The sequence below is a fragment of the Plectrocnemia conspersa genome, unplaced genomic scaffold (genome assembly GCF_051122295.1).
Source record: "Plectrocnemia conspersa isolate PC_06_02 unplaced genomic scaffold, ASM5112229v1 ptg000003l, whole genome shotgun sequence".
Lineage (NCBI taxonomy): Eukaryota > Metazoa > Arthropoda > Insecta > Trichoptera > Polycentropodidae > Plectrocnemia > Plectrocnemia conspersa.
The window spans coordinates 27,249,157-27,276,834 of NW_028277167.1; the positions used below are offsets into that span (position 1 = coordinate 27,249,157).

At 34.5% G+C, this 27,678-nt stretch overlaps 1 protein-coding gene across 1 annotated transcript; it reads left to right on the forward strand.

Moving 5' to 3' along the window:
• The first annotated feature begins 215 nt into the window (after positions 1–215).
• Positions 216–7,779, forward strand: LOC148237158 (tRNA (guanine-N(7)-)-methyltransferase). The gene is made up of 6 exons (XM_088183361.1): positions 216–374; positions 451–566; positions 858–1,042; positions 4,067–4,180; positions 4,253–4,354; positions 4,427–7,779. The coding sequence occupies exons 1-6, from the start codon at positions 280–282 to the stop codon at positions 4,550–4,552; spliced, it is 738 nt and encodes a 245-aa protein (XP_088039487.1). The 5' UTR covers positions 216–279; the 3' UTR covers positions 4,553–7,779.
• The last annotated feature ends 19,899 nt before the right edge of the window (positions 7,780–27,678 follow it).

A 27,678-nucleotide genomic window follows, 5' to 3' on the forward strand; every position in this document is an offset into this window, starting at 1 on the left:
AATATCATGTTTTCTTTCAAGTCTTTTTCTGATAATACCTATTTTGTTGTAATGAATATATAACATATTTGTTATATAATAATATTTGATCCATGTTAAAATATTATTTTTAATACAAATAAATCACAATGTTTTATTTTCACCCAATTTCATAAGAAAAAACATAGGTTCTCTTTATCACATTACAAGTCAAAGTTAATATTTATGGTCTATAAGCGAAGTGCTAAGACCAAAGGGCCGGATGGCGTTCGAACCGTCGCTTGCGATTGCTTTTCCGTGATGGGTACTCCTGCGGTCACCGATCGGCTGCCACAGAAGCGATATTACAGGCAAAGAGCCCACTCTAACCCAACTGCAGATCATTGTCTCGCATAGTATGTATATCTTTCCAAATTACAAGTTTAAATACTCCCATGCCGCCATGTAAACGTCATGACTTTTTTGCTTTAGCCCGATAAAACCGGAGGATTACGATTGGTCTGCGTTGTATCCGGAAGCTCTAAAGAAGGATGAGACAAAAAAAGTGGAATTTGCTGATGTCGGCTGCGGGTATGGAGGACTTTTGGGTAAGATCGTTTTTATAGGTTATGTCGTGTACTTTTCATAGATCATTTTTCGTGGAAACATAATGAATGCATTTCATCAACTAATCCTCAAAACAAGCATTTTTTAATGTTTTTTATTCATACTAAGTTTCGATGGTCTCTCAAATTTATTAGTCCTTTTTAATCTTTATTTTATGAACGTATTATACCTTTGGTCCAGATTGTTGTTAACTGACATTGATATTATAAAGCCACTAACATTTATGTCTTAAATTCTTTAATAATATTATGTTTTTATGTATCTTATTTCAGTTACTCTATCGCCAATGTTCCCAGACACGCTGATGCTCGGTATGGAGATCAGAGTTAAAGTTTCAGATTATGTAAATGATCGTGTTCTGGCACTAAGGAATCAGCATCCTGGCGAATATCAAAATATTGCAGTTCTACGATCGAATGCTATGAAATATTTGCCGAACTTCTTCTTCAAAGGACAGGTACTGATATATTTTCTTTTTACAAATGAGTTTTTTTACACAACAATTATATGTCAATGTTGTTAGACACGAGCATGTGTGTAGAGTGATCACTTTGTAACCCGATCACTGCTGTCCGTCCCGCTAAGCTATGCAGATATATTTATACGCTCATGTGTATTTCGGATTTACATCCAAATTAGAAGCATGTAGCTACTTTTTATTTGTAAAAACAGTTTGACTGTATAGTGTTAAATTTCAACCGACTCCTATAAATAAATAATGGCTTATGAAAAAAGTGCTCCTTATTCAGTGTTTTAAAATTATGGCTGAAACAAAATATATCGGTCGAATATAATTTAGATAAATAATATATTCTATAATTATTTTCTTATTACAATGATAAATATTCTAGTGACCTTTTGAATAATTTGGAGTCTGCGATACTAATGAATCTTCAATAATACTAATAATATTTCCAGTGACCTATCTTAATTACATTAGTTTAAAAATTTCTGACTTATGATATTTGAGTCATTTCTAATGTAAAACCTTTGCTAAATTTCCATATTTTTCATTCTGAAATAGTGTTTTTACTTAATTGCAAATATAGTTGGCCAGTTGCAAAGTATTTTATATCAAATTAAAGGCAATTGAATTTCCTATCAAACGTCTATACAACCATTTTTAATCAGATTATCGGTTCAGGCACTATTTATGAATTTACTTACGATTTTGGATTAAATTAATATTTTTTTTGATTATACTGTGAATTACATAAAGATTATTTTATTCATTTGTTTATACATTTTCTTTATCTTATATATAATTATAAATTACATATTTTAAATAGATTCGTTGCAGAGAGGTATTAATGGGGTGTTCACTGTTCTGACTAGTGCTCACTAGCTGCCACTTATTTGCACCTAACCTGTTTAATCCACTATATTGGCGTGAGCCACTTTTGTACCCCTAACTTATTTACCCTAATAAATACAGTAGACCCCCCAATAACGTGCTATTTGGGTGCATGTAGTTGGAGGACTAGAAAATACTCAATATAATATTTTGCAATACGTACGTACAAATTAGGCTCATGGTGAAATATCTTCCCTTTGGCACATGAAGTAACGAGCATCCAAATAGCACGTCCACAATTTACCGTCTTATTGCGGGTCTACTTTAATATTAAAAGTCTATTTAGGTATATAGTAACATCTCTGAAGAAATATTTAAAATTATAACCACTTGAATAAATATTTTAAGATCAGTTAAAATTCATGTTTTTCTTTTGTTAATTGCGACTGCACCTTTGTATTAAACATATAAATAACAATTGATCATTGATTTGCGTTAGTAGCTAACGAATAAAAAAAGTTTGAAACGTAGGGATGCCCCTCGGTTTTTAGGTTTGTAATATGAAACTGCTTGACAAAATTTCATGTATTAGAATCTTTTAGGTTAGATGAAAGGTTGATATGCAAACCATCCAGAAAAATTGTTTACTATTTTTCCTACATGTAGGCAGTAAGGGATGTCTCGCGGTTCGTGCTTTTGTGATATGAAAATGTGAAATTCGGCTGAGCAGTTATATGATGGGGTGATATCCCAAAACCCCCGAAAAGAAGCTTGTCGCTATGATGCAATTTTTCTGAAGTGAATTTTTCACAAAAAGAATTATGTTTTCCAAGAATTTTTTTACTACCAAGAATTACGTACATATCTTTTCCGTGGTAGTTTCCTTTTTGTTATTTGAAACCAAAATTTATTGTGTGTTGTAAAGGTTTATATATGTAAGGACAATTTTGCATCTTTTTGGACCCAATTGTACTTTTAGGAACAAATATTAACATTAGTGTATATTTGTGTTTTTATTATTAGTGTTTTTTTTTGGAGGGTGGTGTTTTAGTAAAAATTGTGTGTATAATAAATTATATAAATTAAGATAGATAAGAACGATATTTTCACCACTGCAGATTCTGGGTCAGAGTTTGACAGCATTTCGGAATTTGGTGTCAATGTAGACGCGATAGAAAAATAACTGAAAGAAGTCTACGAAATATTCAGAAATTAAGATATACCTGATAGTGTTATTGAAGAGTCGGATCTACCCTCAACAAATCTAGCAATGCCACATAGTGATGTTTTCAGATACGAATGGTTGCAGGGTTATTTTACTCCAACTATACATCCTTTTGCTGGCACAAATTCAGGAGTAAAATTAAATGTCGTAGAAAGTGCGTCTGAATAGTAATGTAGTAACAAGTAATGGTACTTCATTGTCCTATGGACAACAGCATTGGACCGCTCGTTAGATTACGACGAATTTTACACGTTCGTTGCTCTTTGCTTTCTAATGGCTAGACATTCGCGAAATGTATCAATGGAGCACTGGTCTGAAGATATATTACTGTATTCCCATATATATATATGGACACAATGGCTTGAAACAGGTTTCAGGCGATCATGAGCTTTCTTCACTTTAGTGATAATAATGAGCAAATGCCTGGAGTTCGCCTGTGCAAAATAAGAAAAATAGTTGAGCAGAAAAATAGAGGCCCTCATGAAAAATAATCACCTCATTGATCCGTATCTTGGCACTTGACATATATAATATTTTTTTTAAATCTAAAAATACACATTGGGCGAGATATTAGGTACATCTGGTTCGGTAGCTAAAAGGTTAACCATTTGGTTGCGAAAATATTTTTTTTTAAATATTTTCATACAGCATCCGTGCGCGGTGTTTTTCTTAATGAATTAAGAATTGAGTTTTTTATACTAAAACTTATCCCGTTACTTTATAAAATATAATGAATAAATTATAAATAAATTTTTATTTTTTATTTTTTTTTATTCAAAAGTTATCGTATAAATGCAGCGAAAAAAGACCGAAAATTCGCCGTGTGAGATGAATTTATGGATTTTTTGTTCGCAGAGAAAGGGTTAATTGTGCGGTGTCTAAATAAAAAACTCATTTGTATTAAAATATTTTAATCATCAATCTTTTAATGTATTATTAAATTACTTAATTACATATTTCAGTTGAAAAAAATGTTCTTCTTGTATCCTGATCCACATTTTAAAAAGGCAAAGCATAAATGGAGGATTATTAATCAATGGTTACTATCGGATTATGCTTATGTTTTAGGTGTCGGGGTGAGTGTTTAATTTATTAATTAAAGTTTTCACAATTGATTCAAATTACAATGTTTTATTTTTATTTCTTAGGGAATTATATATACCATTACTGATGTTAAAGATTTACACGACTGGATGAAAGATCATTTGGAAAAACATTCACTTTATGAGAGATTGACTGAGGAAGAGCTGGTTTGTGTTGATTTTACTCTTCATTTATTTTTATGAAATTATGTCACAAATAATCTTTGATTTGTATTTCAGAATGCTGATCCTATTGTTGAAAAATTATACGAAAGTTCCGAGGAAGGAAAGAAAGTCACGCGGAACAAAGGCGACAAGTATCTAGCAGTTTACAGAAGAATTGAGTATAAAGAAGAACAGTCATAGTATTGTAACTTATAAATGTATAGATGCAATGTCAACGAAACATAGTAAACTCCTATTAATTTTATATAAAATAAGATTGGTTGTGCTTTGCTCTTTCTACGCTGTTATCATGTATAGGCAGTGCAACGCATTTTTCGGAAACGGTCAAGGATGTGGTGATTTATGATTTGTCACAAAGGAACTCTCAATGACTTGTGTTGTGCAGTCCAAAAATTCTTTCTGTAGCATCATTGTTAATGAATTGTTTTTGGTTACAGTCATTAACAATGAGACAACGGCCCTTTCAAATGTGGACCCATTTGTGTGGTCACTATAGGTTTATGTTTGATCTATGCTTCAGCAGGTTTAAGAGCCTTCTGAAAACCACTCACGACAAGATATAGTAATATGCAAACATTTATATAAAACAACAATAAAAAAGACCCCTAAAGGATATAAGCCCAACCACTAAAGAGCTCTCTAGTTACGGTTTCCGCTGTGATGTTTTCCATCGGAAAAGCTTCCAGCCAGCGGGTAAACCGATTGACACATGTCAAGATGTATTTTTTTCTTCTGATTGAGGAAGAGGGCCGACGATGTCAATGTGTACATGCTCAAATCGTCCCTCAGGAAGCGGAAAATTGCCGATCGGCGTTGAGACGTGCCGGGAAATTTTCGCACGCTGGCAATTCTCACATTTTCTGGCCAAAAGAATTTTTCGGAGACTAGTTTAGTTGTCTCTGACCTCCTGGATGAGAGAGATCGTGGCACAAATCAAATGCTTGTTTTCGGAACTGTAGTGGGAAATAGGGTCGCTCATTGCCGGTCAAATTTTCGCACTTTATGGTCGTGTCTGATCCAGGGATAATTACATTCCGTAAATTGGAGAAATTTTCGATCTCTGGATCAACTGTTTGCTGGCGTGACAGCTCCTCATAATTAATCGACTGCACACTTTCTACTGTAGATAATGCGTCTGCCACCACGTTATCATCGCCCGAAATGTATCGGACGTGGGTCGTGAATTGCGCTATGAATTCGGTGTGGTGAAATTGTCGAGAAGCCTTGTCGGGTTTTTGTCTAAACATATAGGTTAATGGCTTGTGGTCCGTGTAGATTGAAAACTCTCGCCCTTCGATCATATGTCTAAAAGCCATATAGCTCGATAAATGGCTAGCAACTCTCGATCGTACGTGCTGTAACGAGTCTCAGTTGGTGATAATTTTTTTGAAAAAAATGCGGGTGACTTCCAACCGTCGGACGTGTGTTGTTGCAGGGCCGCACCAATTGTTCGATCTGAAGCGTCGGCGAAGAGTGCCATAGAATTCGGATCTAGGTGGACTAGATATGTGGCGTCAATCAGACTGCGATTACACATCATAAACGCATTTTCTAGCTCTTCGCTCCATTGTACCGGATCGTTGTTGTTCTTGCCCCGAAGTTGATCGGTGAGAAGCTGTTCTTGAAGAGAGGGAATCTTCGAAAGACTACACCAGCTTCCATGTTTCTGGTGATTGTGCCGGATTCCGCTGCTAGCAGCGGCTTACCGGCTAAAACCTCTCCCCAGCCCTCTCCTGGACGGCCGGTACTATCTTTCTGATATTGCACGTCAGCTCGTCCAGTTTAGAGACTGTCCCGTTAGGGCCACTAATTTTCGCTGTCTTTCAGCTTCTTCCTTGATTTTCAAGGCATCAGACGCGCAGTCCGTTCATTCCTCCCAGTTGCTTTCCAACATGGATTGGGCCATAGTGTGTTGATGCAGGCCTTCCTATGACCCTCTCCAGTGCCGTTCTGTTTGCCAACCACGCTGTGCACTTGAAGACGGTATGCTCTGTGTCGTCTTCAGAGGTGTCGCTGTGGAGGCACGCGGCATTTGCTGTCTTGCCGATCCTCGTAATGTATTGACCGAAGCAGCCGTGCCTGGTCATCACTTGCGTCAGATGATACGATAGCTTGCCGCCGTGTGTCCTTCCCGTCCAGAGGGATAGGTCACCGACGAGTCTGTGTGTCTACCTACCCTTGGTGGACTTGTCCCATCTGCGCTGCCACTGTGCGGTTGTCACCTTTCTGGCAGATTCTTTCTGCTCATTTCTGTAGAAGCTTATCATGCGCAAAAATCGTTGAAGCTTCTTCATTTTGTCGATGGCTGAAACCATTTCGTATCGTTCGCGCATTGAGTGGGCGGTAATCATCACAAATTCGCCACTGTCCAGGAATGTTCTTGGCAACGAGGTGGAAAGGTGGCGACCAGGAACTATCTGAAGGTCGGATGATCCCATTGTTTAACAGTTTTTGAAACTCGTCCTTTGCGATATGGTGTTTATCTGGCGCTAGTCATCGAGGACGATTTGAAACGGGAGGTCCTGGGGTGGTTCTAATGTGATGCGTTGTTGTGTGCTTCGGCCGTCTTTGTAGCAATGACATCCCTGCTGGCTGGGTGATCTTCGGAAAACTTTTCAGTATATTATGGTATATTGAATCTCCGGAAACCGATTTAATTTGCGGGAAATTGTTGACATCGTGTAAACTTCCTTGTGTTTTGAAAGACGTCGTGCCGTCGATGAGGCAAGCGAGTTTCAAATCGACAATTAAATTGAAATGCCGAAGGAAGTCGGCACCGATGATGGGTTTCGTGACGTCGGCTATGATAAATCGCCATTGGAAAACACGCCGAAGTCCAAAATTGACGGAGAGCTGTCACCATCCGAACGTGCGAATCACCGTTTCATTCGCCGCAAAAAGGTTGTATGGGATTGCGGCTGTTTTTACTCCCAATTTGTTTTTTGGGAACACACACAGTTCCGATCCTGTGTCCATCAAAAATTGGGTTTTTGTTACCCGGTCGGTAACGAAAAGGCGCTCGGATGTTGGGCTGGTGTCGTCTGCCACCAATGACGAACGCCCATCTAGTTTTCCGGGGCGCTCAAACACTGTCCTTCGCAGCAAAACGCCTTATCTCCGAGCCTGGCGTGGAAGCGGCATTGGGCTGGCGTGAGAGCGATCGTGAAGGCGATCGAGACTTGTAGCGATTGTTGCGGTTGCTGTAACGATTCACGGCTCTGCTGCGGCTAACATCGGTTGTCAGCTTCTCAATACAGGCGGTTAACGCTGCAATCTTATCCTCTAAGGCGTCGATTCAGGATCTCTCAAGCGGGGACTGTGTGTCACAGTCACAGTCATTAACAATGAGACATCGCCTTTTTAAATGTATCTATTTGTGTGGTCGCCACAAATACAAAAATCAAAAATGATAAAATTAAAGCAGTGAATAAAATGTCTTAATCATCCCATTCTGAATGCATCGACTACTACCAACAGTTAATTTTTGACAACATGGTTAATGTGGAAGGTACCTAGTGGGGTGTCCTTGCTAATCTTATTCAGCAATCCTTGCTTTCCAGTTTAATAATATGCAAGTGTCACATTTTTCTTTATGCATTTTTCCATTTCTACGGCAAGTTTTGGAATCCAATATTTTCCGTTCGATGCCCATTGACAATTCAGTGTCGTTTTTTAAGAGGTTGCTCAGTGATTGGGTGAGAATGAATTTCCAGAAGTATCCTGTTAATCCTGCAAAATAAAGCATCGTCGCGTCACTAGTAGCTGAGTCTGGCATAATAGGCATAAACAAAGCACCATGAGCGTCACATCGGCCTCCGAAGGAGCCGAAAACCCAACTCCAATTTAAGTGGCCCGCAACTTTCGGTTGCTCTAAGGGCTAGAAAGTTGCAACCAAAGTCGCTGCTCTCTCGCCCATGCATTCTTCCCGCGGACACGTGGGCTCTACAAACTCATTGAGCTCTGACTCTTGGAGGGACACAGTTTCTCCTCAAATCCAGAAAAAAAATACTAGTGGAGCAAACAAGGACAACAGGAGAAATTTCTACCTAACGAAAGCGACAAAAAAGGATATGAAAACCCTCCTGGAAGGGCTTGAGAGCCTCATAGTGGGGGCTCTAGTCGCTAAAACTGAAAGTCAATTCCGACTTCGATCAGCGCCTTTGGACAATCGTAAGTAGTCTTCTACAATGGTTCGCATTGTGAGCGAACTCAAAAGAGCATTCCCAAGAGCCCCTCGCCTCTCTCAGACAATCCTTGCAATGATCGTCTTTTTAACCCTTGTGAGAGAAGGGAAAATGCCGAAAGAAAAAGGCAGTTAACCCGGCAGCAGTTAAGTGCATGTCCAAGAATTTTTTTTCGTCGCCAGTAATATATCCAGGTTCCGCTCTGTCCTAGATAAAAAGCTCGTGGTTTTATATATAAATTTAGGCAAGGCTGGAATTAAGGCGTCCCTCCGCAGTCTAAAGAACCCGATGACGTACCCTCGGGTGTAACTAAGGGGAAAATTCTCGAGACTATATGAGCAAAAGATAGAAAAAGACCTCCCTGAGCTAAAAAGGGAGGAGTTCCTTAAGAATTACTGTCGTCACCCGCGTCAAGTACAGAAGCAATGCTGTATTATCTCTCTCCACCAGTGCATGTCTTAATGGTGTCCAAGAGCACCATTTATGTGGGCTTCACAGCTCACCGCATCCATGCCCACATAAGGGTGGTCAGGTGTTATAAGAGCCAACTTTATAGGCACACTTCAACGAGGTGCAGTGAAAAGGCTTCCTGCACATGGTGTGGCGGATCCATGGAGGTGGCCAGTGAATGCCTCCTTTATTGGGATTTGAATTATCGTTTATTTTGGATTCTCACGAGAAGCTAAGGAAGTATTCATCACAAAGGCTCATGGCACGAAGAGGGCAACGATATGACCACACGGGTGTCGTTTGACTACTGACAAGAAGGTTCACAGCATTTTGTACTGCTGATAATATTATTTTATTTTTGATTAAATTACTGTCTCAATTAAATAGGATGGTGTCTCAAACAAAGTAAACTACTGTCAGAATCTTTATTTGGATACTGTTTCTTGCGTTTGGTCTAAATTAGTGTATGCTCCAATTAAGTTGATTAGACTAATTGTGTTGTGCACATTTTAAGGGTTATTTATTAACTATGAGTATCCGGCCGTCCCGCATGTGATAAGTGCAGGTGTATCAAATTTTTTTTTTATTGAGACCAACTTGTTCTTGAAATTTTCAGGATTATGTTTACTAATCAATAACTCTTATTCGACTTTCGATGGCAACGATATATTGTATAAAATATGGCTGTCGATTGGCAAATTTTGAACTTTCTGATGTTTGACTATAAAATTAATAGGAGTTTACTGTAATAAGTGTGTATGCGAGTAATCTGCATTTAAACGTATATGATGTTATAAATATATTGGTGCATATTTTATAATACTATTAATTTGTGTTTACTGAAATAAGTATGTATATAACAGAAGTTTATGATGTTATACATATGGTTCCATTAATTAAATATTCATGTTATAATTTAAAATACGTTATATATTTAATATTATTGTTAAATAAATAAATATTTTGAGTAATACATATGTTTATGTATCTTATTATTACAGTACCTTAGATTTTTTAAGATAAAAGGTTTTAGATAAAGTCACGTCAGATGCTGCGTGGGAAGATGAAACTTTCCAAGTAAAAGTAAGTATTATCGGAGCAAATGATCCGCAAAATATTAATCTAAAACCTATCACTGACTTGATATAATATATCGAAACGGACGAACATCGAGCGCTATAAAATTTGATATATCGTCGAAGAGAGTGTCACACTCCCACTTTAGTTGACTGTTCATTATTTTATCAGCTTCAAACAATGTTTGATCTTAACGGCCACAAATCATTTCAATTTTTCCCCCTCGACAACCCTCTCTCGGATACGCATCCAGGGCTGCACTGCGAGTGGGTGGGTCGATTCTAAAAATCGAAATAAATTATACGAATTTTCTAATCAATATTTTTGCTTACTTATTCACATTTTATTCATTGATAAAGATCGTGACCTACAATCACCATTGTTCCGATTTTTTCATCCACTCTCCTGACAAATAGATTTGAGTCTTTCAATTTTTAAAACATGTTACATACTAGATTATAACGTGGCGAAGATAATTCCATTTATTATGGATGAAAATAACACAGATTGATTGAAATTAGTTGAATATATATTGAGAGCGACAGCCCTGGCTTGAAAGTCGTGTGTGATGGGGTTAGGGGTGTCGGAGGCCACAAGTCTCGCTTGAAGGGCACTAAATTTTGTCACGTCTAAGACACTATCGCGTTATATCGAACATTTAGCTAATTTACGACTTGTAATTAAAGGGTAAACCGACGGTGGATCGCTTCGTTGCACTGCTCTTTCGGCCCCGGGCGCCATTTTATACCAAAACTCGATATTGATGGACTCTGTATCGGAATGATCAGTAGCAGACATTGTGGTATCGCTTGTGCTGCATTAGAAGCAGTGCAACTGGAACTCTTAGAGGGATGATGCGCATCATAGACAGTACTACTGTCTATGAGGCGCATATCTATTGATAATTATGCTAAGCGTGTGTCCATCCAATATGTTAGCGCTCATCATCGTTGTGTTGGAAATAAGGGTGCGTATACGCATGCATGCATACATATACAGTTTTCCGCGAATTTGCTTACACCGATAGGAGAACATTACCAATACTAAATAAGGGCTGTTTTAAGGGTAGGGTGACCATACGTTGGAAATTGAATTAAACATTTTAACGTGTTATCTTTTTTTAAAATTATTGTCATGTTGTGTAATTTTGTAATCAATAAAACAATTTCTGTAATATTATATTGTTTTTTTTTAAATATTATATTAAACAGATATTCAACCTGGAGAGTGATTCCAAAACTGCTATTATGTTTTTGAGTTAAATATGTATTTAAATAAACCAAATAAGTAAGAAAGTGATATTTTACACTTTCCTCAACAAATTTAATTAAAAAAGTAAAAATTAATTGCACTTATAATTTCACATGGTAACCCTATTATTTTTTCTCACCAATACTATGATGATGAGCGTTCATATCTTGGACGGACTGTAGTTATGTTTAACAGCCAAGAATTGACGATGGATTTGTGACGCTCAACGATTTCTTTATTTATAGATAATACACAATGATATAAAAAATACAATGTTTTTAAAAAAGCAAGACTAGTATTTACTTTTTTTGTGCTAGATAATGCCTTTACTACACAAAATATCTACATTAAGCAGGTACAGCATTCACGAATTGCACGTTCTAGGGAATGACAACGTCACTAAATGTACTTATTTTGAATATACCGTCATTCCGTTACGCACGTCAAATAGTTTGATATTATCTGTATTAGACAAAAAACAAAGTGTCTGGTTATAAAATATAGTCTTATCAGAGTATTCTGCGAAAAAATATGTTAAGTATTATTGCAATGAAAAATAGCATATTTTTTGCAAAGTTGTAATTTAGAAGCGTACATGCGAAGCGCAAATCTACCCTAAGTAAGTTGAAATACAACCTCGTCCCTTATTTTGCTTGATTTGTACGTAGCTTCGTAGCAGAATACGATTTTAAACGGCACGACCTTAGCCCGCGGAAATAATAGAATTTCGTCAGAATTGCTTCGACGTTCGCCACCCCCAACCGCCAGAATCCACCCCTCGGCGCTGAGAATGAAGACGTCCGTGGATAAAAAGTTGAAGCCGGGGTGGTATTTGTATAAATTTGTGGATTGCACGTACTCGCATTCGGGAAAATACTGTTATCTTTGCGGGCATAAAATTCAAACGCGCGTCTACGCCGACCCCGCGGGAGAAATCACGGCTGCCTCACCTCTACGAGCCGTAGCCCTCTACGAACAGCCTACGCGGCGGAGAAACCCTTTCGGCGCCGAGATATGGTTTCAAATTAACACATTTTTAAATTATATGTGGAAAGTATATCCGAATGTTGCACTGTTATGAATAGTCGGTATTGCGTTCATTATGCGAGGGAGCCGAGATATAATCATTTATTTTTTCTGTAGGTTTAATGATATTCTAAAATAATTTAAGTGAATATAACATCATTTTTAAATATATAATTTTTGCAATGAATCTATCACCAATAGTGTGGTAAAAGCCTTCGAAATATTTTGTTTTGATTTTATGCTTTGGAGGACAGTACACTTATACAGTTGTGGCTTGTATGTGTTCGTGTCAATATTTACGTAATTCGTGGTGATAGATTGTTTTTTATTATTATTACTTGCTTTCCTCAAAAGTTTTTTTTACTTCCTGCCTATGTTGTGTAAGACCATTGGCGTTCCCAAATGTTGTTCGCAAAAATTGAGCAGACATTTATTTAAGCTTATCCAGTGCTAGAAGATTTATCATTGAGTCCATTCTTTCTCTGATGAAAGTTCTAAAACTAATTATAGTTTTAGAACTTTCATTAGATCAAGTCGAAGATATTTTTCTCAGAGGAAAATAAGCGGAAGAAGTCCTGAAAGATGACGCATCTCGCATATTATTCCATAGTTTGTCTGCATTTGTGATAGCTATCATTCTATCTATCCATACCGATAGATAAAGTGATAGATTGAGTGTTAGTCAAAGAATATTCAAACTGAATTTTGATCAATAAGAAGGCGCAAAAACAATTATTTCTTCTCAAAAGTCAAAAATCCACATCAAAAACAATAAAATCGTGCCCGTTCCGTCACAGTGGGAACGCTCGGTAACGAGCGTTCGGTTTAGATATGCGTCATTCGATTCTCACTTATTGTAAGTCGTAATTTTGTTTTAAAAAGTCTTAATATGAACACTAGATAACCTAGCGTTTCCACTGCGACGGCACGATTTTATTGCTTTTGCCGTGCACTAAATTCGAATAATTTTTAATAAAAATAATATATTGAGATTTATATAAACCTCTATAAAATTTAATTTGCAACTATGCACAAGTTTGTCTAAACTTAATTTTATGACCTTTCATCACTAGATCACAACCCATATTTTCAAATCAACACACCATACTCAAAAACGAACAAACATCGTTACATACCCAGGCCTCTCACTCTGGATTATCACAAACACGAACACACACATGCATACAGGTTAGGGTTGACGAGGCGTAGGTTCGGGGGTATCCCATAACACGCAACCTCATCTCGAGAGAAATATATATGTATGTACAGGATGGGCTAGTGTAAAAGTTATACTTTTAAATTTATAAAGTTCAGTCCAAGTAATCATAATAATATATTCTTCATCATGATTAGGTATGATCTATTTTTATTTATTTAAATTAAGACTTCGTGGCATAATAAACTATCCCAAATCGATGAGCAAAAATGGGTGCTATTTGACAGATATGTGCATTAAAATAAATACTTTGTTCCATAAAATGAATTGTGTGGTCATTTATATACGGTAAATCTTTAGATTTTTTCTTTGATAAAAGATTAGCTGCAGAGTTATTCATTAGGTGTTCTGACCAATGCATCTAATCTATCTAATAGTTATGCACAAACAATATTTTATAATACGAACCGGATCAGCTCTTTGTAGCTGACATTAAATGAATGAATGTGCAATGCCAGCGAATTAAGGAACTGAATGGCGATAGTCATAAGCGGATCTAACAAACATCAGAAGAGGTAGCAATCATGACTCTTGTAAACGTTCCGGAACTCTGAGCTAAAATTATTTGAGAAAAGTGGAATTGCCAACAGCTTTCTTTAGTAGTTTGAAAAAAATGCTTAGCGACATATTACTTTCTGTAAGAGTGCAGTAAATCGTATCTCAACGCCCCTAAGAGAAAGGCGCTGGGTTATAATAACGAATAATAACCAAATATCTTCATTAAAAAATATCTTTAAAACCTTTTATGATTTATTTTAACCGATTACTCAAAATTACAGATCCCGAATCAAGAATGCTTTTTTTTATAAAAATTCATTACAAGATTAAAAATACAGGAGAATATATATGTACAAGTTGCTAGTTTATAACATTTTTTTAGTTTATAAGAGTGACTTAAAAATATAAAATAATACTAATACTACTAAAAACATAAGATAAATTTAGGAAAAAATACTAAAACCTCTTAAAAAATAGAATAAAAAAATACATAATATAATTATGTAAATTATTAAGCATAAGACTATTTATTTTAACTGGTAACTTAGATGAGTTAGTGATTTTAGTGTATAACGATATCTGTATCGCCTATTAGCAAGAGGTTTTCGGGCATTAAAATCTCCAGTTATATTTACAGAGTTGCCAAGTCTAAACACGGCATCAAAATTGCTTTGGAGCAAGCCGTTTCTCAGAGAAATACATACAACCTTTTACATACTTCTTAAAATCATATGTAAGATTTGAACGCTCAATTTACTTGATGGTTAATATTAAAAACCAAGTACAAGAAGTAGAAATTGATTGAGTGGAAGGGGAAATAATTCATATAATATGTCAATTATTTACAATAAATACAATACATATATATCAACATGATAAGAACAACCAAAAAGAGCGCTCTTATGCATAAGATGAAAAATAATATTATTTTTGTCTTTTTTCTTCTCTAGTCTGTATTGGCTCAGCCTGTACATACGCATGTATGTGTGTATAGTATATGTGCGCAGAGCTATTCGAAGATAACGTCTAGTGTTTGACTGACAGTGGCACAGCCATCTTGAGGTGAGCGGGCCGATGCTCGCATACGAATTGCCTGCTTTCCGCCGCGAAAGCCTCCGTGGAAGCGATACCGACTGTCAGCCCCGTGGATATTTATGGCCGAAAAACGAATTTGCAAGCCCACCCGAGCAATGGCGGACGCCCAAATGAGCAAAATATTTTATGCGCGCACACGTTACTTTTGCTCATCATCTTTGATATTGTGCGCGAAAACAGCGGCGGCGGGTGCGAATATTTCAAACTCTTTATTCGACGCGAGTGAGGGGGTGGTGCGATTTATTTAACTATAAAGGGTGGTTTGACTTGACCTGTATTGTATTTTTCCTGCATTATTAGATACCTCAAAAGTAATAACTCGGAGTGCCCCAAAAACAAATTAATTAGAAGATTATTTTTAATATTGAGATAAAATACATTGCAACTCAATGAAGAACTTTTAAAAGTTGCTGAAGGGCGGTGTCGACAATCCGTCAATGCTCAGCGACTTTCAAATAAGTGTCTTGCGTCTCTTATTCTTGCCCGTCAGCGCTTGAGAACGCTCCCCTCGCACGAGCCATCCAGTTTCACAACGAGCTTGTTAAACACAAGGAGCTTGAAAAAATATGTGGATTATTTTTATCTATTTAAGGTGTGAATTATAAGTGTTTTTTTTTTAAATTGATTAAAATATTAGTCTGTAAGTGGTTGTCAATTGATAATATGGCAGTATATGTGGATGAGACAATATTTCAAAGCCATATTTTAAAAGGTCCATTGTGAGATGCGAAACCTAAACCTAAAAGGCTTCAAAATCAATGCAGAGAAAATATTTTTTTGACCTGCACGACTATTAATATGAAAGACTTGAGTTCGAATCTCATATGGACCGTAATATTTTTAATTTCTATCGTGTCTGGGAGATCAAATTAAGTGATTATTAAATAATTATAATTAAAATTGATCATCACAAATTAGTTATACATAAATTTTTCGAATCTCATAGGTAAATATCGTGATTAATAATAAAAATCAAACTGATAGAAATTATCTTGTATGTATTTAACGAAAATTGCCTACATCGAAGTTTTTGGCACAAAATTGAAAAAACAGCAGATTCATTGCTACTGATCTTGATACACGAAAACCATGCATGTTGATAAATCAAGTATCCCTCGATATGCCTTGAAGCATATTTATGAATTATGATTTCGAATATTTTGGGCTTGTGCTGATAAAATTGACACCAGGCTATAATTTTCGATCATAGATTTGTTTCCTTTTTTAGGTATGGGAGTCACTTTCATAATTTTTCATACATTGGGAAAAATATTTGTTTTCAACGATAGATTGACAAGATTATTGCCCATTTTATGTTATTTTTTTAGATTAAATTAAGACCATCGTGGCCTAACAGGTTACCCCAATGCGCCATGATGGTCGAAAACAAATTTTAAATTTATAAAACATAAAAAACGTATATATTCATAAATAGAACAATACTTAAACATAACAAAAAATTATAAAATATCAAAATTAAATGATACAAACTGGATCAGATCCTCGTAGCTAACATTGAACAGGTCAATATGTAATGCCAGCGTATTAAGGAGCCAGATGGCCACAGCTATAGGCGAGTCGGCAAGTGCGGATGTCCTAGCCCTAACGGGCATCAAAAGAGGTCGTGATCGTGATTCTCGAAAATGTTCCGGAAATCAAAACTGGAATTCCTCGAGAATAGCTGGATTGTCGACAGCATCTTTTAGTAATTTGAAAAAATGCTTAGCGACATACAGCTTTCTGCGAGAACTCAGCGAATCATATCCCAACGCTCCTAAAAGAAAGGCGCTGGGATATAAGTACGGATAATAACCAAATGTCCTTTTGTAAAGGTATCTTAAATACCTTTTTTGAATCTTTTCCACTAAAAGGGAATATTTGGCTATTCGGGGATTCCAAATTATAGATCCCGATTCAAGAATGCTACGAACTAAGGTGTCATAGAGGATGCGAATAACTGACGAACCGTCAAAGTGAAAGGCATTCCTCATAACAAAGCCGAGCATCTTAAAAGATTTATCACAGAGGTCGTGTATGTGTAGAGAGAACCTCCATTTGCTCTCGAAAGTGATTCCGAGATCTTTAGTGGAAGTTTCTCTAGTCAAAATGTTACCACCGAGATGGCAGAAATAAGCTGATGGCGAACGGGTTTGAGAAAATGACACAGTATGGCACTTTCCGACACTAAAGGGCAGACGGTTAACGGAAGCCCATCTCCACAGAGAGTCTAAATCACTTGTAGAGAGAAGGAGTCCACAACAGATCGAATGCATTTATATAATTTTAAATCATCTGCGTACAGAAGAAAACTTGAATTTTTAATTGCTGTATTTATGTCATTAATAAATAACACAAAAAACAGAGGTCCCAGATTGGATCCTTGAGGAACCCCCGAAGGGGTAAAATATTCTTTTGACAATCGTCCACCATAGGTTACAAACTGTCTACCATTGCTTAAATAACTCGAAAATAACCGAGATAAATTATCCGAGCAACCGAGGTTCGACATTTTTTTTAATAATAACCTATGACAAACTTTGTCAAAGGCTTTCTCAAAATCTGTATACACGACGTCTACTTGAGCTCCCACATCGAGAGAAGTTGTCACCGTTTTGGTGAACGACAGAAGATTAGTAACAGTGGAACGGGCAGGACGAAACCCGTGCTGTTGGTCTAACAAAACTTGCCGAAAGTGATTATAGAGATATTTATGAATAATTATTTCAAATAATTTAGCAGGAGCTGACAACACTGCGACTGGTCTATAATTCTGTATATTTAATTTGTCACCCTTTTTATGAATAGGGTGACTTTTGTGCTTTTCCATAGATTAGGAAATGATGATGTTTTGAGAATCAGATCATAAATACATTTTAGAGGAGCAGCGAGACTGACTTCGCAACCCTTCAAAATAAAATCGGGAATTAAATCAGGTCCAGAAGAACGTCTTTAATTTATTAAATCCGTATTTAAGATCTGAGTGCTCAGTTTCTTTGATGGTCAGTACTGAAGACCAAGAACATGAAGGCGAAAAAGATTCCTCGAAAACAGAACGAAAATATTGCGCAAAATTTTATAATTTATTTTATTTAGATTAATATAGTTTTAGTCTACTTTGGTGTGTATTTATAATTAAAAACGGTTTTAGTCTTCATTCAATTAGATATGTATATTTAATAAGCCATTATAATAATATAATTAAAATTTATTTTTGAGTATTTTGTCAAAGCAAAGTATTTTATTTAAAAAATATAATTAACCTTATCTAAAAACGAAATATTCAATGAAATTCTCATTTATTGTAAAAAAATATAATTTATTAACTCATCTACTAACACACAGATGGAAGGCGCGCATCCGTTGCGCGCTCTAACCCGAAAATAAAAATACCCTACAGAAAATAAAATTTATTAAACTCGTCTGTATCGTTAAATTGTTTTCTCGGTAAAATCAAAAGCATTAAGCCGCAAGTATTTAGCTGTGTGCTTATTTGGTTATTTAATGGCGGCGAGATATTAATTTCTCGCGAAGCTTCCGTAGGAAGTAGGAAGGCCGTAACTCGCCTTTGCTCTCCTGTGGCCAGACAACATCTTTATAATGGCTACGTGACTTATATTATTATCTTGTGTGTACGTATTTTGTACAGACATACTAGCTAAAAAATGTATAACTGAAACGGCGAAACTGCAGAGTTTCGTTCCGTAACTGTTCTGCGCCATAATAACGACTAAATTTTTCGGTATTGCTTAGGGAGGATAGTGGACATTAAGCATTAGTGCTTGCAATTGTGGATATGTATTTATTTTATTTTAAACATATATCAAGAAGCCTAAAATATGATAATAGTGGGCGAGAAGTTTACCCCTTAATCTTTTATTATAAATTTATTTCTAATATTTTAAAAGGAATGGATATTTTTTGTATAGTTACAAGAGAAAATTCACTACCGATGCTAATACAAAATAGTGTGAATAAGAGATAAAATATAATATTATCCATTGATATGTTTTTAAATTACTTTTGGCAAGTTTTCTTGGACCAACGAAACCTTAATTAGCGAAAGAAAGATGCTTCTATATTGCGTATTTTACAAAACATAGTATACTTCATGTGTCATATGTTATTTTGCAACTCAATTTCTGTAAAAATCATGTCCAGTAAAATTTTTATTTCAATTAATATTTTTTTATGAGAAAGATTAAATGAGCAATATATAAAATAATCGTTCAATAAAACGAGTTTTCTGTGCATTACTTATCGTATTCTGGTCAACGATACCACGCCATATGCTGCTTAAATTTAACCAACGGAATCCTAATGCACAGTTTATTTATTTTAATCCAAATTCATTATTTTTAGTGCACAATACAAATAAAATGTTGCTCTATCTAATATTTTTTATTGAACATTTTATTGATCATTTTTTATTATTGTAATGCACAAATAATTCGACTTATGGAACAAAGTATTTATTTAAATGCACATATCTCTTAAAGTAATTCCCTGTTAAGTCTTATTTATATTTAATGAAAGAAGTCAGAAAGTGTATATCCAATACAATAATCACATACGAAAACAAACAACATTGCAATCCAATCAATAAATTTTGCTCGTCAAATGAGGCAGTTATTCCCCACTCACCCCACTTAGCAATTTTGTACTCGTGTGTGCAAATATACCGGGAACGCGGCCAAAGATCGCTGTGCGGAAACAAAGAAATATAATTTGATCTGTTTATGAAGCAACCAATTATACTATTTTGACGTCAGGAATAAACTACACCGGAAAACGCAAGAGTCGTCTGGTTTCAAAATTGCTTTGAAAAAAAGCCAGCCACATAAAATAGTTTTTTAATGCTGATGGCATTATCACATTTTTTAGCATATTCGATTTAATTTTAGGGAAGGTGGGAAGACGGGATGGGTAGATAATTAGGATACCCGTTGTTAAAACATATTAATACAATATAGACTAACATATTATATAGCCTCCAAATGTCAAATGTATTTTCATTATCCAATAAAACAATTATAGCTAGCCATCTTTATCTAGTTTCATGCATACATGCACTTGGCGCTGAGGGCCCGACAAAGCAACGCATGTATACATGCGCGTGGCGGTGAACAGGTTAATCCAACCGTTAGACCAAGGGGTACTTGAAACATTCAAAGCAAACCATATAAAACCGACACATCAAGATGTATTAAATAAACTCAATGATAATGAATCACGTATAGTAAAGAAAATTGGGGAAAACTTTTCAGTTTTAAATTGTGTAAAGTATATTGCAACAGCATTAAACGAAATTAAACCATCAACTTTAAATGCCCGCAAGAGAGAAATATGGCCAGGAGTAGTTAAACCTGACAATTTAGTATTCGGAGAAATATTTAAAAATTTAGAATTCACCGACATTGACGAGTTGTTTGTTGACCAATAAATAGACGAAGAAGAATTAATTACTATAACCAATAAATCAGTGTTATTGATGATTCTGTCAAACCAATCGAATTCTGTTCTACAATTGTCAAGTAAATTACGAACTATGGTTTTAAGCATCGAACGTGCTGTTAAATTTCAGTGAGCTTTTAAAATTATTTGTGGATAGTACCAAGAAATTTATATGAATATGAGAAAAAATAAAACGCGAAAATTGGTAACAGATGATTAAGTAAGGGTAAATTCAGAAAAATCTGCTGCTAGATATGACTCTAATAATAATGATTTTAAACCAATTCCAAAGAAGCAACATGTTAAATTAAAATACAGTTAAAATTGTTATCCCGTTTTAAGTTATGTACATATTATAAAGAATTGTTAGATAATATTTTCGAGTACATAAATAATATTTTTACCACACTATCATTTTTTATATTGATATACGAGAATGTAGATAAGTGCATATGTGTTTTTTTAACCCATCTCCCAATTTCGTATGAGTTCTAAGTCTCGATTTATACGAATTCGATTTACGCGCAATATCACGGAACCTATCTACCGTGTAAATCGAGGTATGGGTGTATTTATATATAAATACTAATAACTTTTAAGAAATGAAAACTACTCGCATATTTAAAATAAACCTTTAGTTATGTACAGATATTAAACACCGATTAATACCAATGTAAATACATTAAAAAATAAAATAAACAAAAAATATATTTGTTGAGACAATCCATAATATTTGTGTTAAAATTAATTGCAAATAACTAGTTAAAAATTATCTTTTAAGAATCAAAGTATCAGATAAGTTATGTGTATCTGAGCGGACCGTACTTTAACCTCATCAGACCCAGTGCACATTGCAATGTACTCTATTGCTTGTTTTTGAAGCCATTTACGATTTATTTTCACCAGAACTTTTGTACATCGTAATATTAAAAATGCACTAAATTATTTAAAAATACAAAAAATATTTTTCATGCCTTTTTAATGCATAAATAAATAAATAACAACATTTTTTTCAAGAATAAGCCTTTTGACTATACATAATAAAAAAATTGCACAAAAATATTTTTTCACGAAAAATAAAAAATCAGGGTTGAGAAGGTTACAACAAGTAAGGATCGGTGCTAAATATCTCCCCCTAATATTTGGTAATTTTTAATCAACTTATATGTCGTTATATAAATAAAAGAGTCTGGTTCCGCTCCGAATGAGCAGCGTTATGGACGTAGTACTTCTCCCATTTTATTAGCAGGTAGAGTACGCTCGGGATAAGGATTCCGGTTTGTTATTATGTGCGTGAACTGTGTGGCTCAAAACAATTTCGCTCAGAATATTTAATTTTTGTATTTAAAAAAAATATATATGTTTATTTAACATACATACATCTGAGCTAAGTTGGAAATTTCAACGGACAATTAAAAATATATTATATAATCAAAGAAACCAGACATTGGTGTCATTAATTAAATATTTGCAAAATTCAAAATCTTTCACTAGTCAAAAAAATGATGAAGTCTTTAGCTATTCTTCAAAAGCAAAAAGATATAAAATGGGGAAAGAAATTATTCGCAGATTGTTTAATGGCTCGACGACTCTTTTAAATCATTAGAGTCCATTGAATAAATTAAAAAATTACCATTGGCGCAACGATAAGAATAATAACTTTTTTAAGCCTTACAGAGAATAGTGTAAAAAAACCAACCACGTACGGATCAATGGAAAAATAATTAAAATATTTTAATCCACGTGTAAGAGAACGAATAACTTACAGTGTATATTTGAAGCCTTGATATCAATTACCCCAGATATGCCTAAGAAATTTTGTTCTCTTAAAATTTCATTTATAAATAAAAAACAGTGGCACGAGTTTAGTGACCTACCCATAGGACAGGGGGCATATCTGGGTTAAACCAATATCAACACAAAATTATTTAAAATAAATCACTAGAGAAGATCGAACTTCTGTGCCACACTGCACTTTAATGACGAATACCAGCGTTGACGAATCAGCGACTGTCCTTAAAAGAGAAAGCGAGACAATGAAGTACACACTACACCGTTTATCCCTCTCATATACATGTACACGCACACAATAACAAACCGGCACCCTTATCCCGAGCGTACTCTATATACTAAATCACTTTCTGTCATAAATTTCAACCTGAGCTTGATCATAAAACTATTAATTAACTTCCGACTTTTTATAACGAAAGTTTAATTGGGGACGCAAAAAGAGGAGCTATGTGGAAACTACCATGACGACCCTTTAAGACCAAAAAAAGTAGTTGCTTTTCTATTTATCTAATCTAGTCCAGCTAATTTCACTATTGCACATACTCTATAATAATAAAAATATATAGATGCACCATTTAGATTTTGCACACATTCAAGTTTCAGAAAAAAATATGATCATCTTTAGCGTTGACGTCCTGACACGAACGGTAAGAATAAGGGACGTAATCGTGACTCTTAAGGCCATTCGCAATCCATAATAGCTAGAGTTTGTGCCGCCCGGGGCGATCCTTAACTATGCCCCCCATACAACTACCTAATATTATACGAAATTTGACCTTCCGAAAAATCTGTAACTTTGCGATACGAGAAAAAGGGAATTCAGAAAAAGAAGAACACTTGACAGTGGTTTGTGAAGAGCACTACCTTTTTATTTACTAAATATAAAGTGATTTACATTATTTTGATACCATGCATTTGAGTGTTAAAATTATATCATAAAAAATAAAAATATTTATAAAACTGTCTTATCTTTGTACAACAATTTTTTCGCGACATATAATTTAAGCATAATTTAGTCTAAGTAAGCCTAATCTAACACACAAATTAATCAAATATGTCTACTGCTGATTATCTCCAGATGTTTAAAGTAACTAAATCGCAGTTTTACTTTGCGACTTATTATTTAAAAAATTTCATTGCCGATTTTTAACCTAAGCGACCCACATGTCTCTACGTCAAAAGGCTTCTTCCCATTGAATAACGAGCGCAGTACGTTAAGATCCGACGATGCGAAACAATAAAGACGGTCGGCAGTTAGACTCGCTTAATTTATTCCAGGATCTTTACCGTTGCTTATTTACGGACGTTTACAGGAGTAGGAATCTGATCCGGGGACTAGTGACGTAGTACGTAATGTGTTGCTGGAGATAGAGTCGAGCTTAATTCCTACCGGGTGTAACGGTCTGTAAATCGAAATTGACTCTGCATGTCCTGTGTCGGGTGAAATATGGGAGGTGTTTATGTGAAGGGTTCATATTGCGAATGTCCGGCTCGATTGAGTAGCGAATATTGGGTGGAGCAGTAAACATAGTTAGTTTTAGCAAATTACCTTTTGCTTCATTTCCTATGTTCATTATAACCTTTTATATCACTATTGGTTTCTAGCAATCAATAATGAGGAATAGTCTGCATAGCTGCGATACTCAGACTTAATTTTTTAAATAGCGATTTAAAAAAAACATAAAAAGAATGTTTGGTCATGATTTTTTTATAATAACCGTTATTGCAGCGCAGGTAGAAACAAAAACAACACACAATCGTATTTTCGTGCGACGGATACAACTTTCTTCTTGTGACTCGGCTCTAGCATGCGCGAATATATGTGTGTAAAAATTGGAAGCTATGGCGTACACTGATATTAAATGTACATGTAGTTCACAGGAACGATAAGATAAAAGTAGTGAATAATAATCGCGTATGGTTGGAAAATAATGATGTAAAAATTAAAAGATTAAATAATTTCTTAGTAATGACAATCTAATTGATAGTGTAAGTTCCTATTATATCATATTTTGAAAAATATTTGTGAATATATTAATTATTAAATTAAAAAGTCAATCGGTCACATCCGAGAGCAAACAAACGTTTCTTGATTTACCGGCGCCAAAGGGCGAGACGCAGATATTATAATAGGTCTCGGGCATGAATCTCAATTTAGGCGAAAGAGCCTGAGCAGCAGTTCCGAATCTGCGGTCCGCGGCGGAACATGAAATATAACGTTGAAGATAATAAAGTTGGTGTTTGAGCGGGGTGGGCTAACGCCTCCCAAGGCGCCAGTTACGGGCCACAGGCACCGCCTAATTCACGCCATAATTAGCGTTTGCTCTACCTCATTATTAGTGCATGAATTATTGTAATTACCGCCGCACTCGTAACTTCGTTCGGGGCCGTGTTTTTACCACCCCTGGCGGCGGCGAACTTGGCGCGAACGCGCAAATCCTAAGGCATACGTCATTGTCGCGAAACGTTTGGAATTTAAGACGAAAGAAACAATCGTTGAAGCGAGGGATATGAAGCTAAATATCAGTGTATTAAAATTTTTATAAAAAACTTAAAACTAATTTTTATTATTTTTTTATATTTAAATTAAAAGTTATAATGTAATAATATCATGTGCACTATATCTCATGTTTTATTTATTAAAATTATATTTTTTATTACAAATCTGACGATCTAGATTTATTAAGTACATGCCCAATGCGTTTCATGATGATCACAAAATAAAAACCATAATTCCGGGCCTCATGACAATAATGGCACTTGATATATTTTTTAACATCGTGATATAATTTCTTGAGTAAATAATAATAGGTACGAGTGACTTTTTCTATCCTACAAATAAATAATGATAAGAATGTAAATATATATATTCCATATAGAAAAGTTGAAATCATATAATTTTACTGGCCCCTGCCAGATAATTTATATTTTCACTAGTAAAAATATATATCTACTGGTGAAAATGTATTCCAATATGATCTAAAAACAATATTTTCGAGATAGATTCGAGACTGTATTTTTAAAATTTTCTTTTAGGAATAACTACATGAAACTGAATGTATTATTTATTTATTTTTCTGCATTAAATCCAGTTGTTAAATTACTGATAATACAATATATAAAAACATTAAATTTATATATTATAATTTAGCTTGTGCTGTTGTGGAATTTTCGACCTTCTTGGGTATTCGATTTGAAAATTCAGATCGAATACCTAAATTTACTGCTACTAATTTACATTCGTTTAATATTTCCTTCCATGTCTAATATTTTTTAAACGTTCAAAAAGCAATAAAGTTAACAACAATTTGCAAACAAATTTTGACACAAACGGAGTCGGGGCAAAATACTACAATCTGTCCCTTCGAATAATAATGTTTATTGTGAAAAAGTGTGCTTTTGAAGGCAATGTTCCGCTCCTTTTATTTATTATATGTATAAAAAGAGCTGAAGGAACTTATTCATGAAATACATCAGTACATACATCTCAAAAAACTGGTTTAGTTCAGATTTTAATAATATATTCTTGAGTCAGGGCCCTCAAGGAGAACGGGCTTCGGGATTTTGTCCCCTCTCCCTCCCCCTGTCGGCAGGCTTGCATATAGAATACATAAATGCAAATATACGTATCCATTAGGGATTCTTTTTTTTGCCATTCAAATACTTATAATCTGTATTATAAGGTTCCAAGAAAGCATGCATATTTTTGAACATCTGGAACGGATCCATCTTTTTTATGCAGTAATGTAAAAAAATGCAGCAGTTGTTAAAACATTTAAAAATATTATTGAAAATTATTGAAATATCAGGAAATTTTTTGAGAAATGAGAATTTTTTATTGGCCATTTGTCTCGAGAAATAATTATTATTAACGTTGTATTAAAGACACATTGAAGCTGAAAATTGTAAAATTATTATGTAAAATCAATTACAATACCAATAAAATATACTATATACCGTTGAAAATAAAAATACTATTTTGTAATAATTTAATAAAAATAAGATTTTGGCTGTGACGAAAGGAATAAAGGTCGCAATCGCGACTCAAATTAGTTGGAATTTTCAGAATTTGCGCTATTGCCGTTAGTATTTAAAATAAAGACAAACAAACAGATAGACAAACTTGATTAATTATTGGCAATTCAAAAAAAATAAAATAAATATTTAAAAAAAAAGATTCTTAAAAAAAAACAGGATAGCAGTTGTTTATTGTATAATTGTAATTAAAAATAAATAAAATATAGAATTTGTAAAATAATTAAGTACACCAACCACTTAGCATTATCCGTCCGTAAATCAACAAAGTTTTTATTACCTGAGCGTTCTTAAGTGTGCAAATTAAATGGGCCGTAATAATGAGATATGATTTTACTTCCTAGGCACCGTTAATTTATTTAATCGTATCCGAAATTAAGTGCCATATTACCGGATTATCTTCGAGTTGTAAATCTGGCGCGCGTTTAGTTTCAATTCCCTCTACGCTCACATCCATATTATAAATCTAAAATAAAAGCCTAGACAGCTATGCATTTTTTATTTAATAATTACACACGCTTTTGGTTTTAAAATTTCTGTGAAGTTATGATTAGTTAGAAAGTTTTTTGATGATATGCCTAATCTCACTAAGGAATAAATTGAGCTAGGCTGGGATAGCAATAATGGTAGTAACGATACCGGTAATACCGGTATTGGGGCAAAAATTGCTGTATTACCGGTAATACAAATTGAAATACTGATAATATATATATTTTTTTTGAAATGGAATAAAGAAACATCTTGGTGTATTGATAGATAAATTATAATACGAAGTTAATGTATGTTTAGTAAAAACTTATTAAGTGTAAAAGTTAGTTATATTAGATAAATAAATTTATAATAATAATATATTTACTATTTTCTACGTATTCTTTTCTAATAAGATTCTTTCAAATAATCGTAACTAAACGAGTGATATATTTTATTGGAATAAATTGGCGAGTGGTGCTCTGGCTTATTGTATGAAAATTAAGGAGGCATCCAGAAGCAGATGATCAAAGACGATGTTGTCTTAGATTTATTGTTTCTAAAGAAGAATGAATTGCATTCTGAATTTTCGAAAATATATTTTTTTATGAATAATGAAAATGTTTTAATTAAAATAATTTGTAATTAAAATATTGAATATATCGATACATAAAAAAATATACATATCAATAAAATATCATAAATCATGTGAGATATTTTATTTAATTTATGATATTTTATTGATACATATCAATAAAATATCA

Bases quoted from the DNA above. Each gene is read 5' to 3' on its own strand.
- LOC148237158 (XM_088183361.1), top strand. From the start codon at position 280: ATGGGTACTCCTGCGGTCACCGATCGGCTGCCACAGAAGCGATATTAC. The intron at 567-857 runs GTAAGATCGTTT...ATCTTATTTCAG, and splicing joins CGGGTATGGAGGACTTTTGG to TTACTCTATCGCCAATGTTC. The intron at 4,181-4,252 runs GTGAGTGTTTAA...TTTATTTCTTAG, and splicing joins CTTATGTTTTAGGTGTCGGG to GGAATTATATATACCATTAC.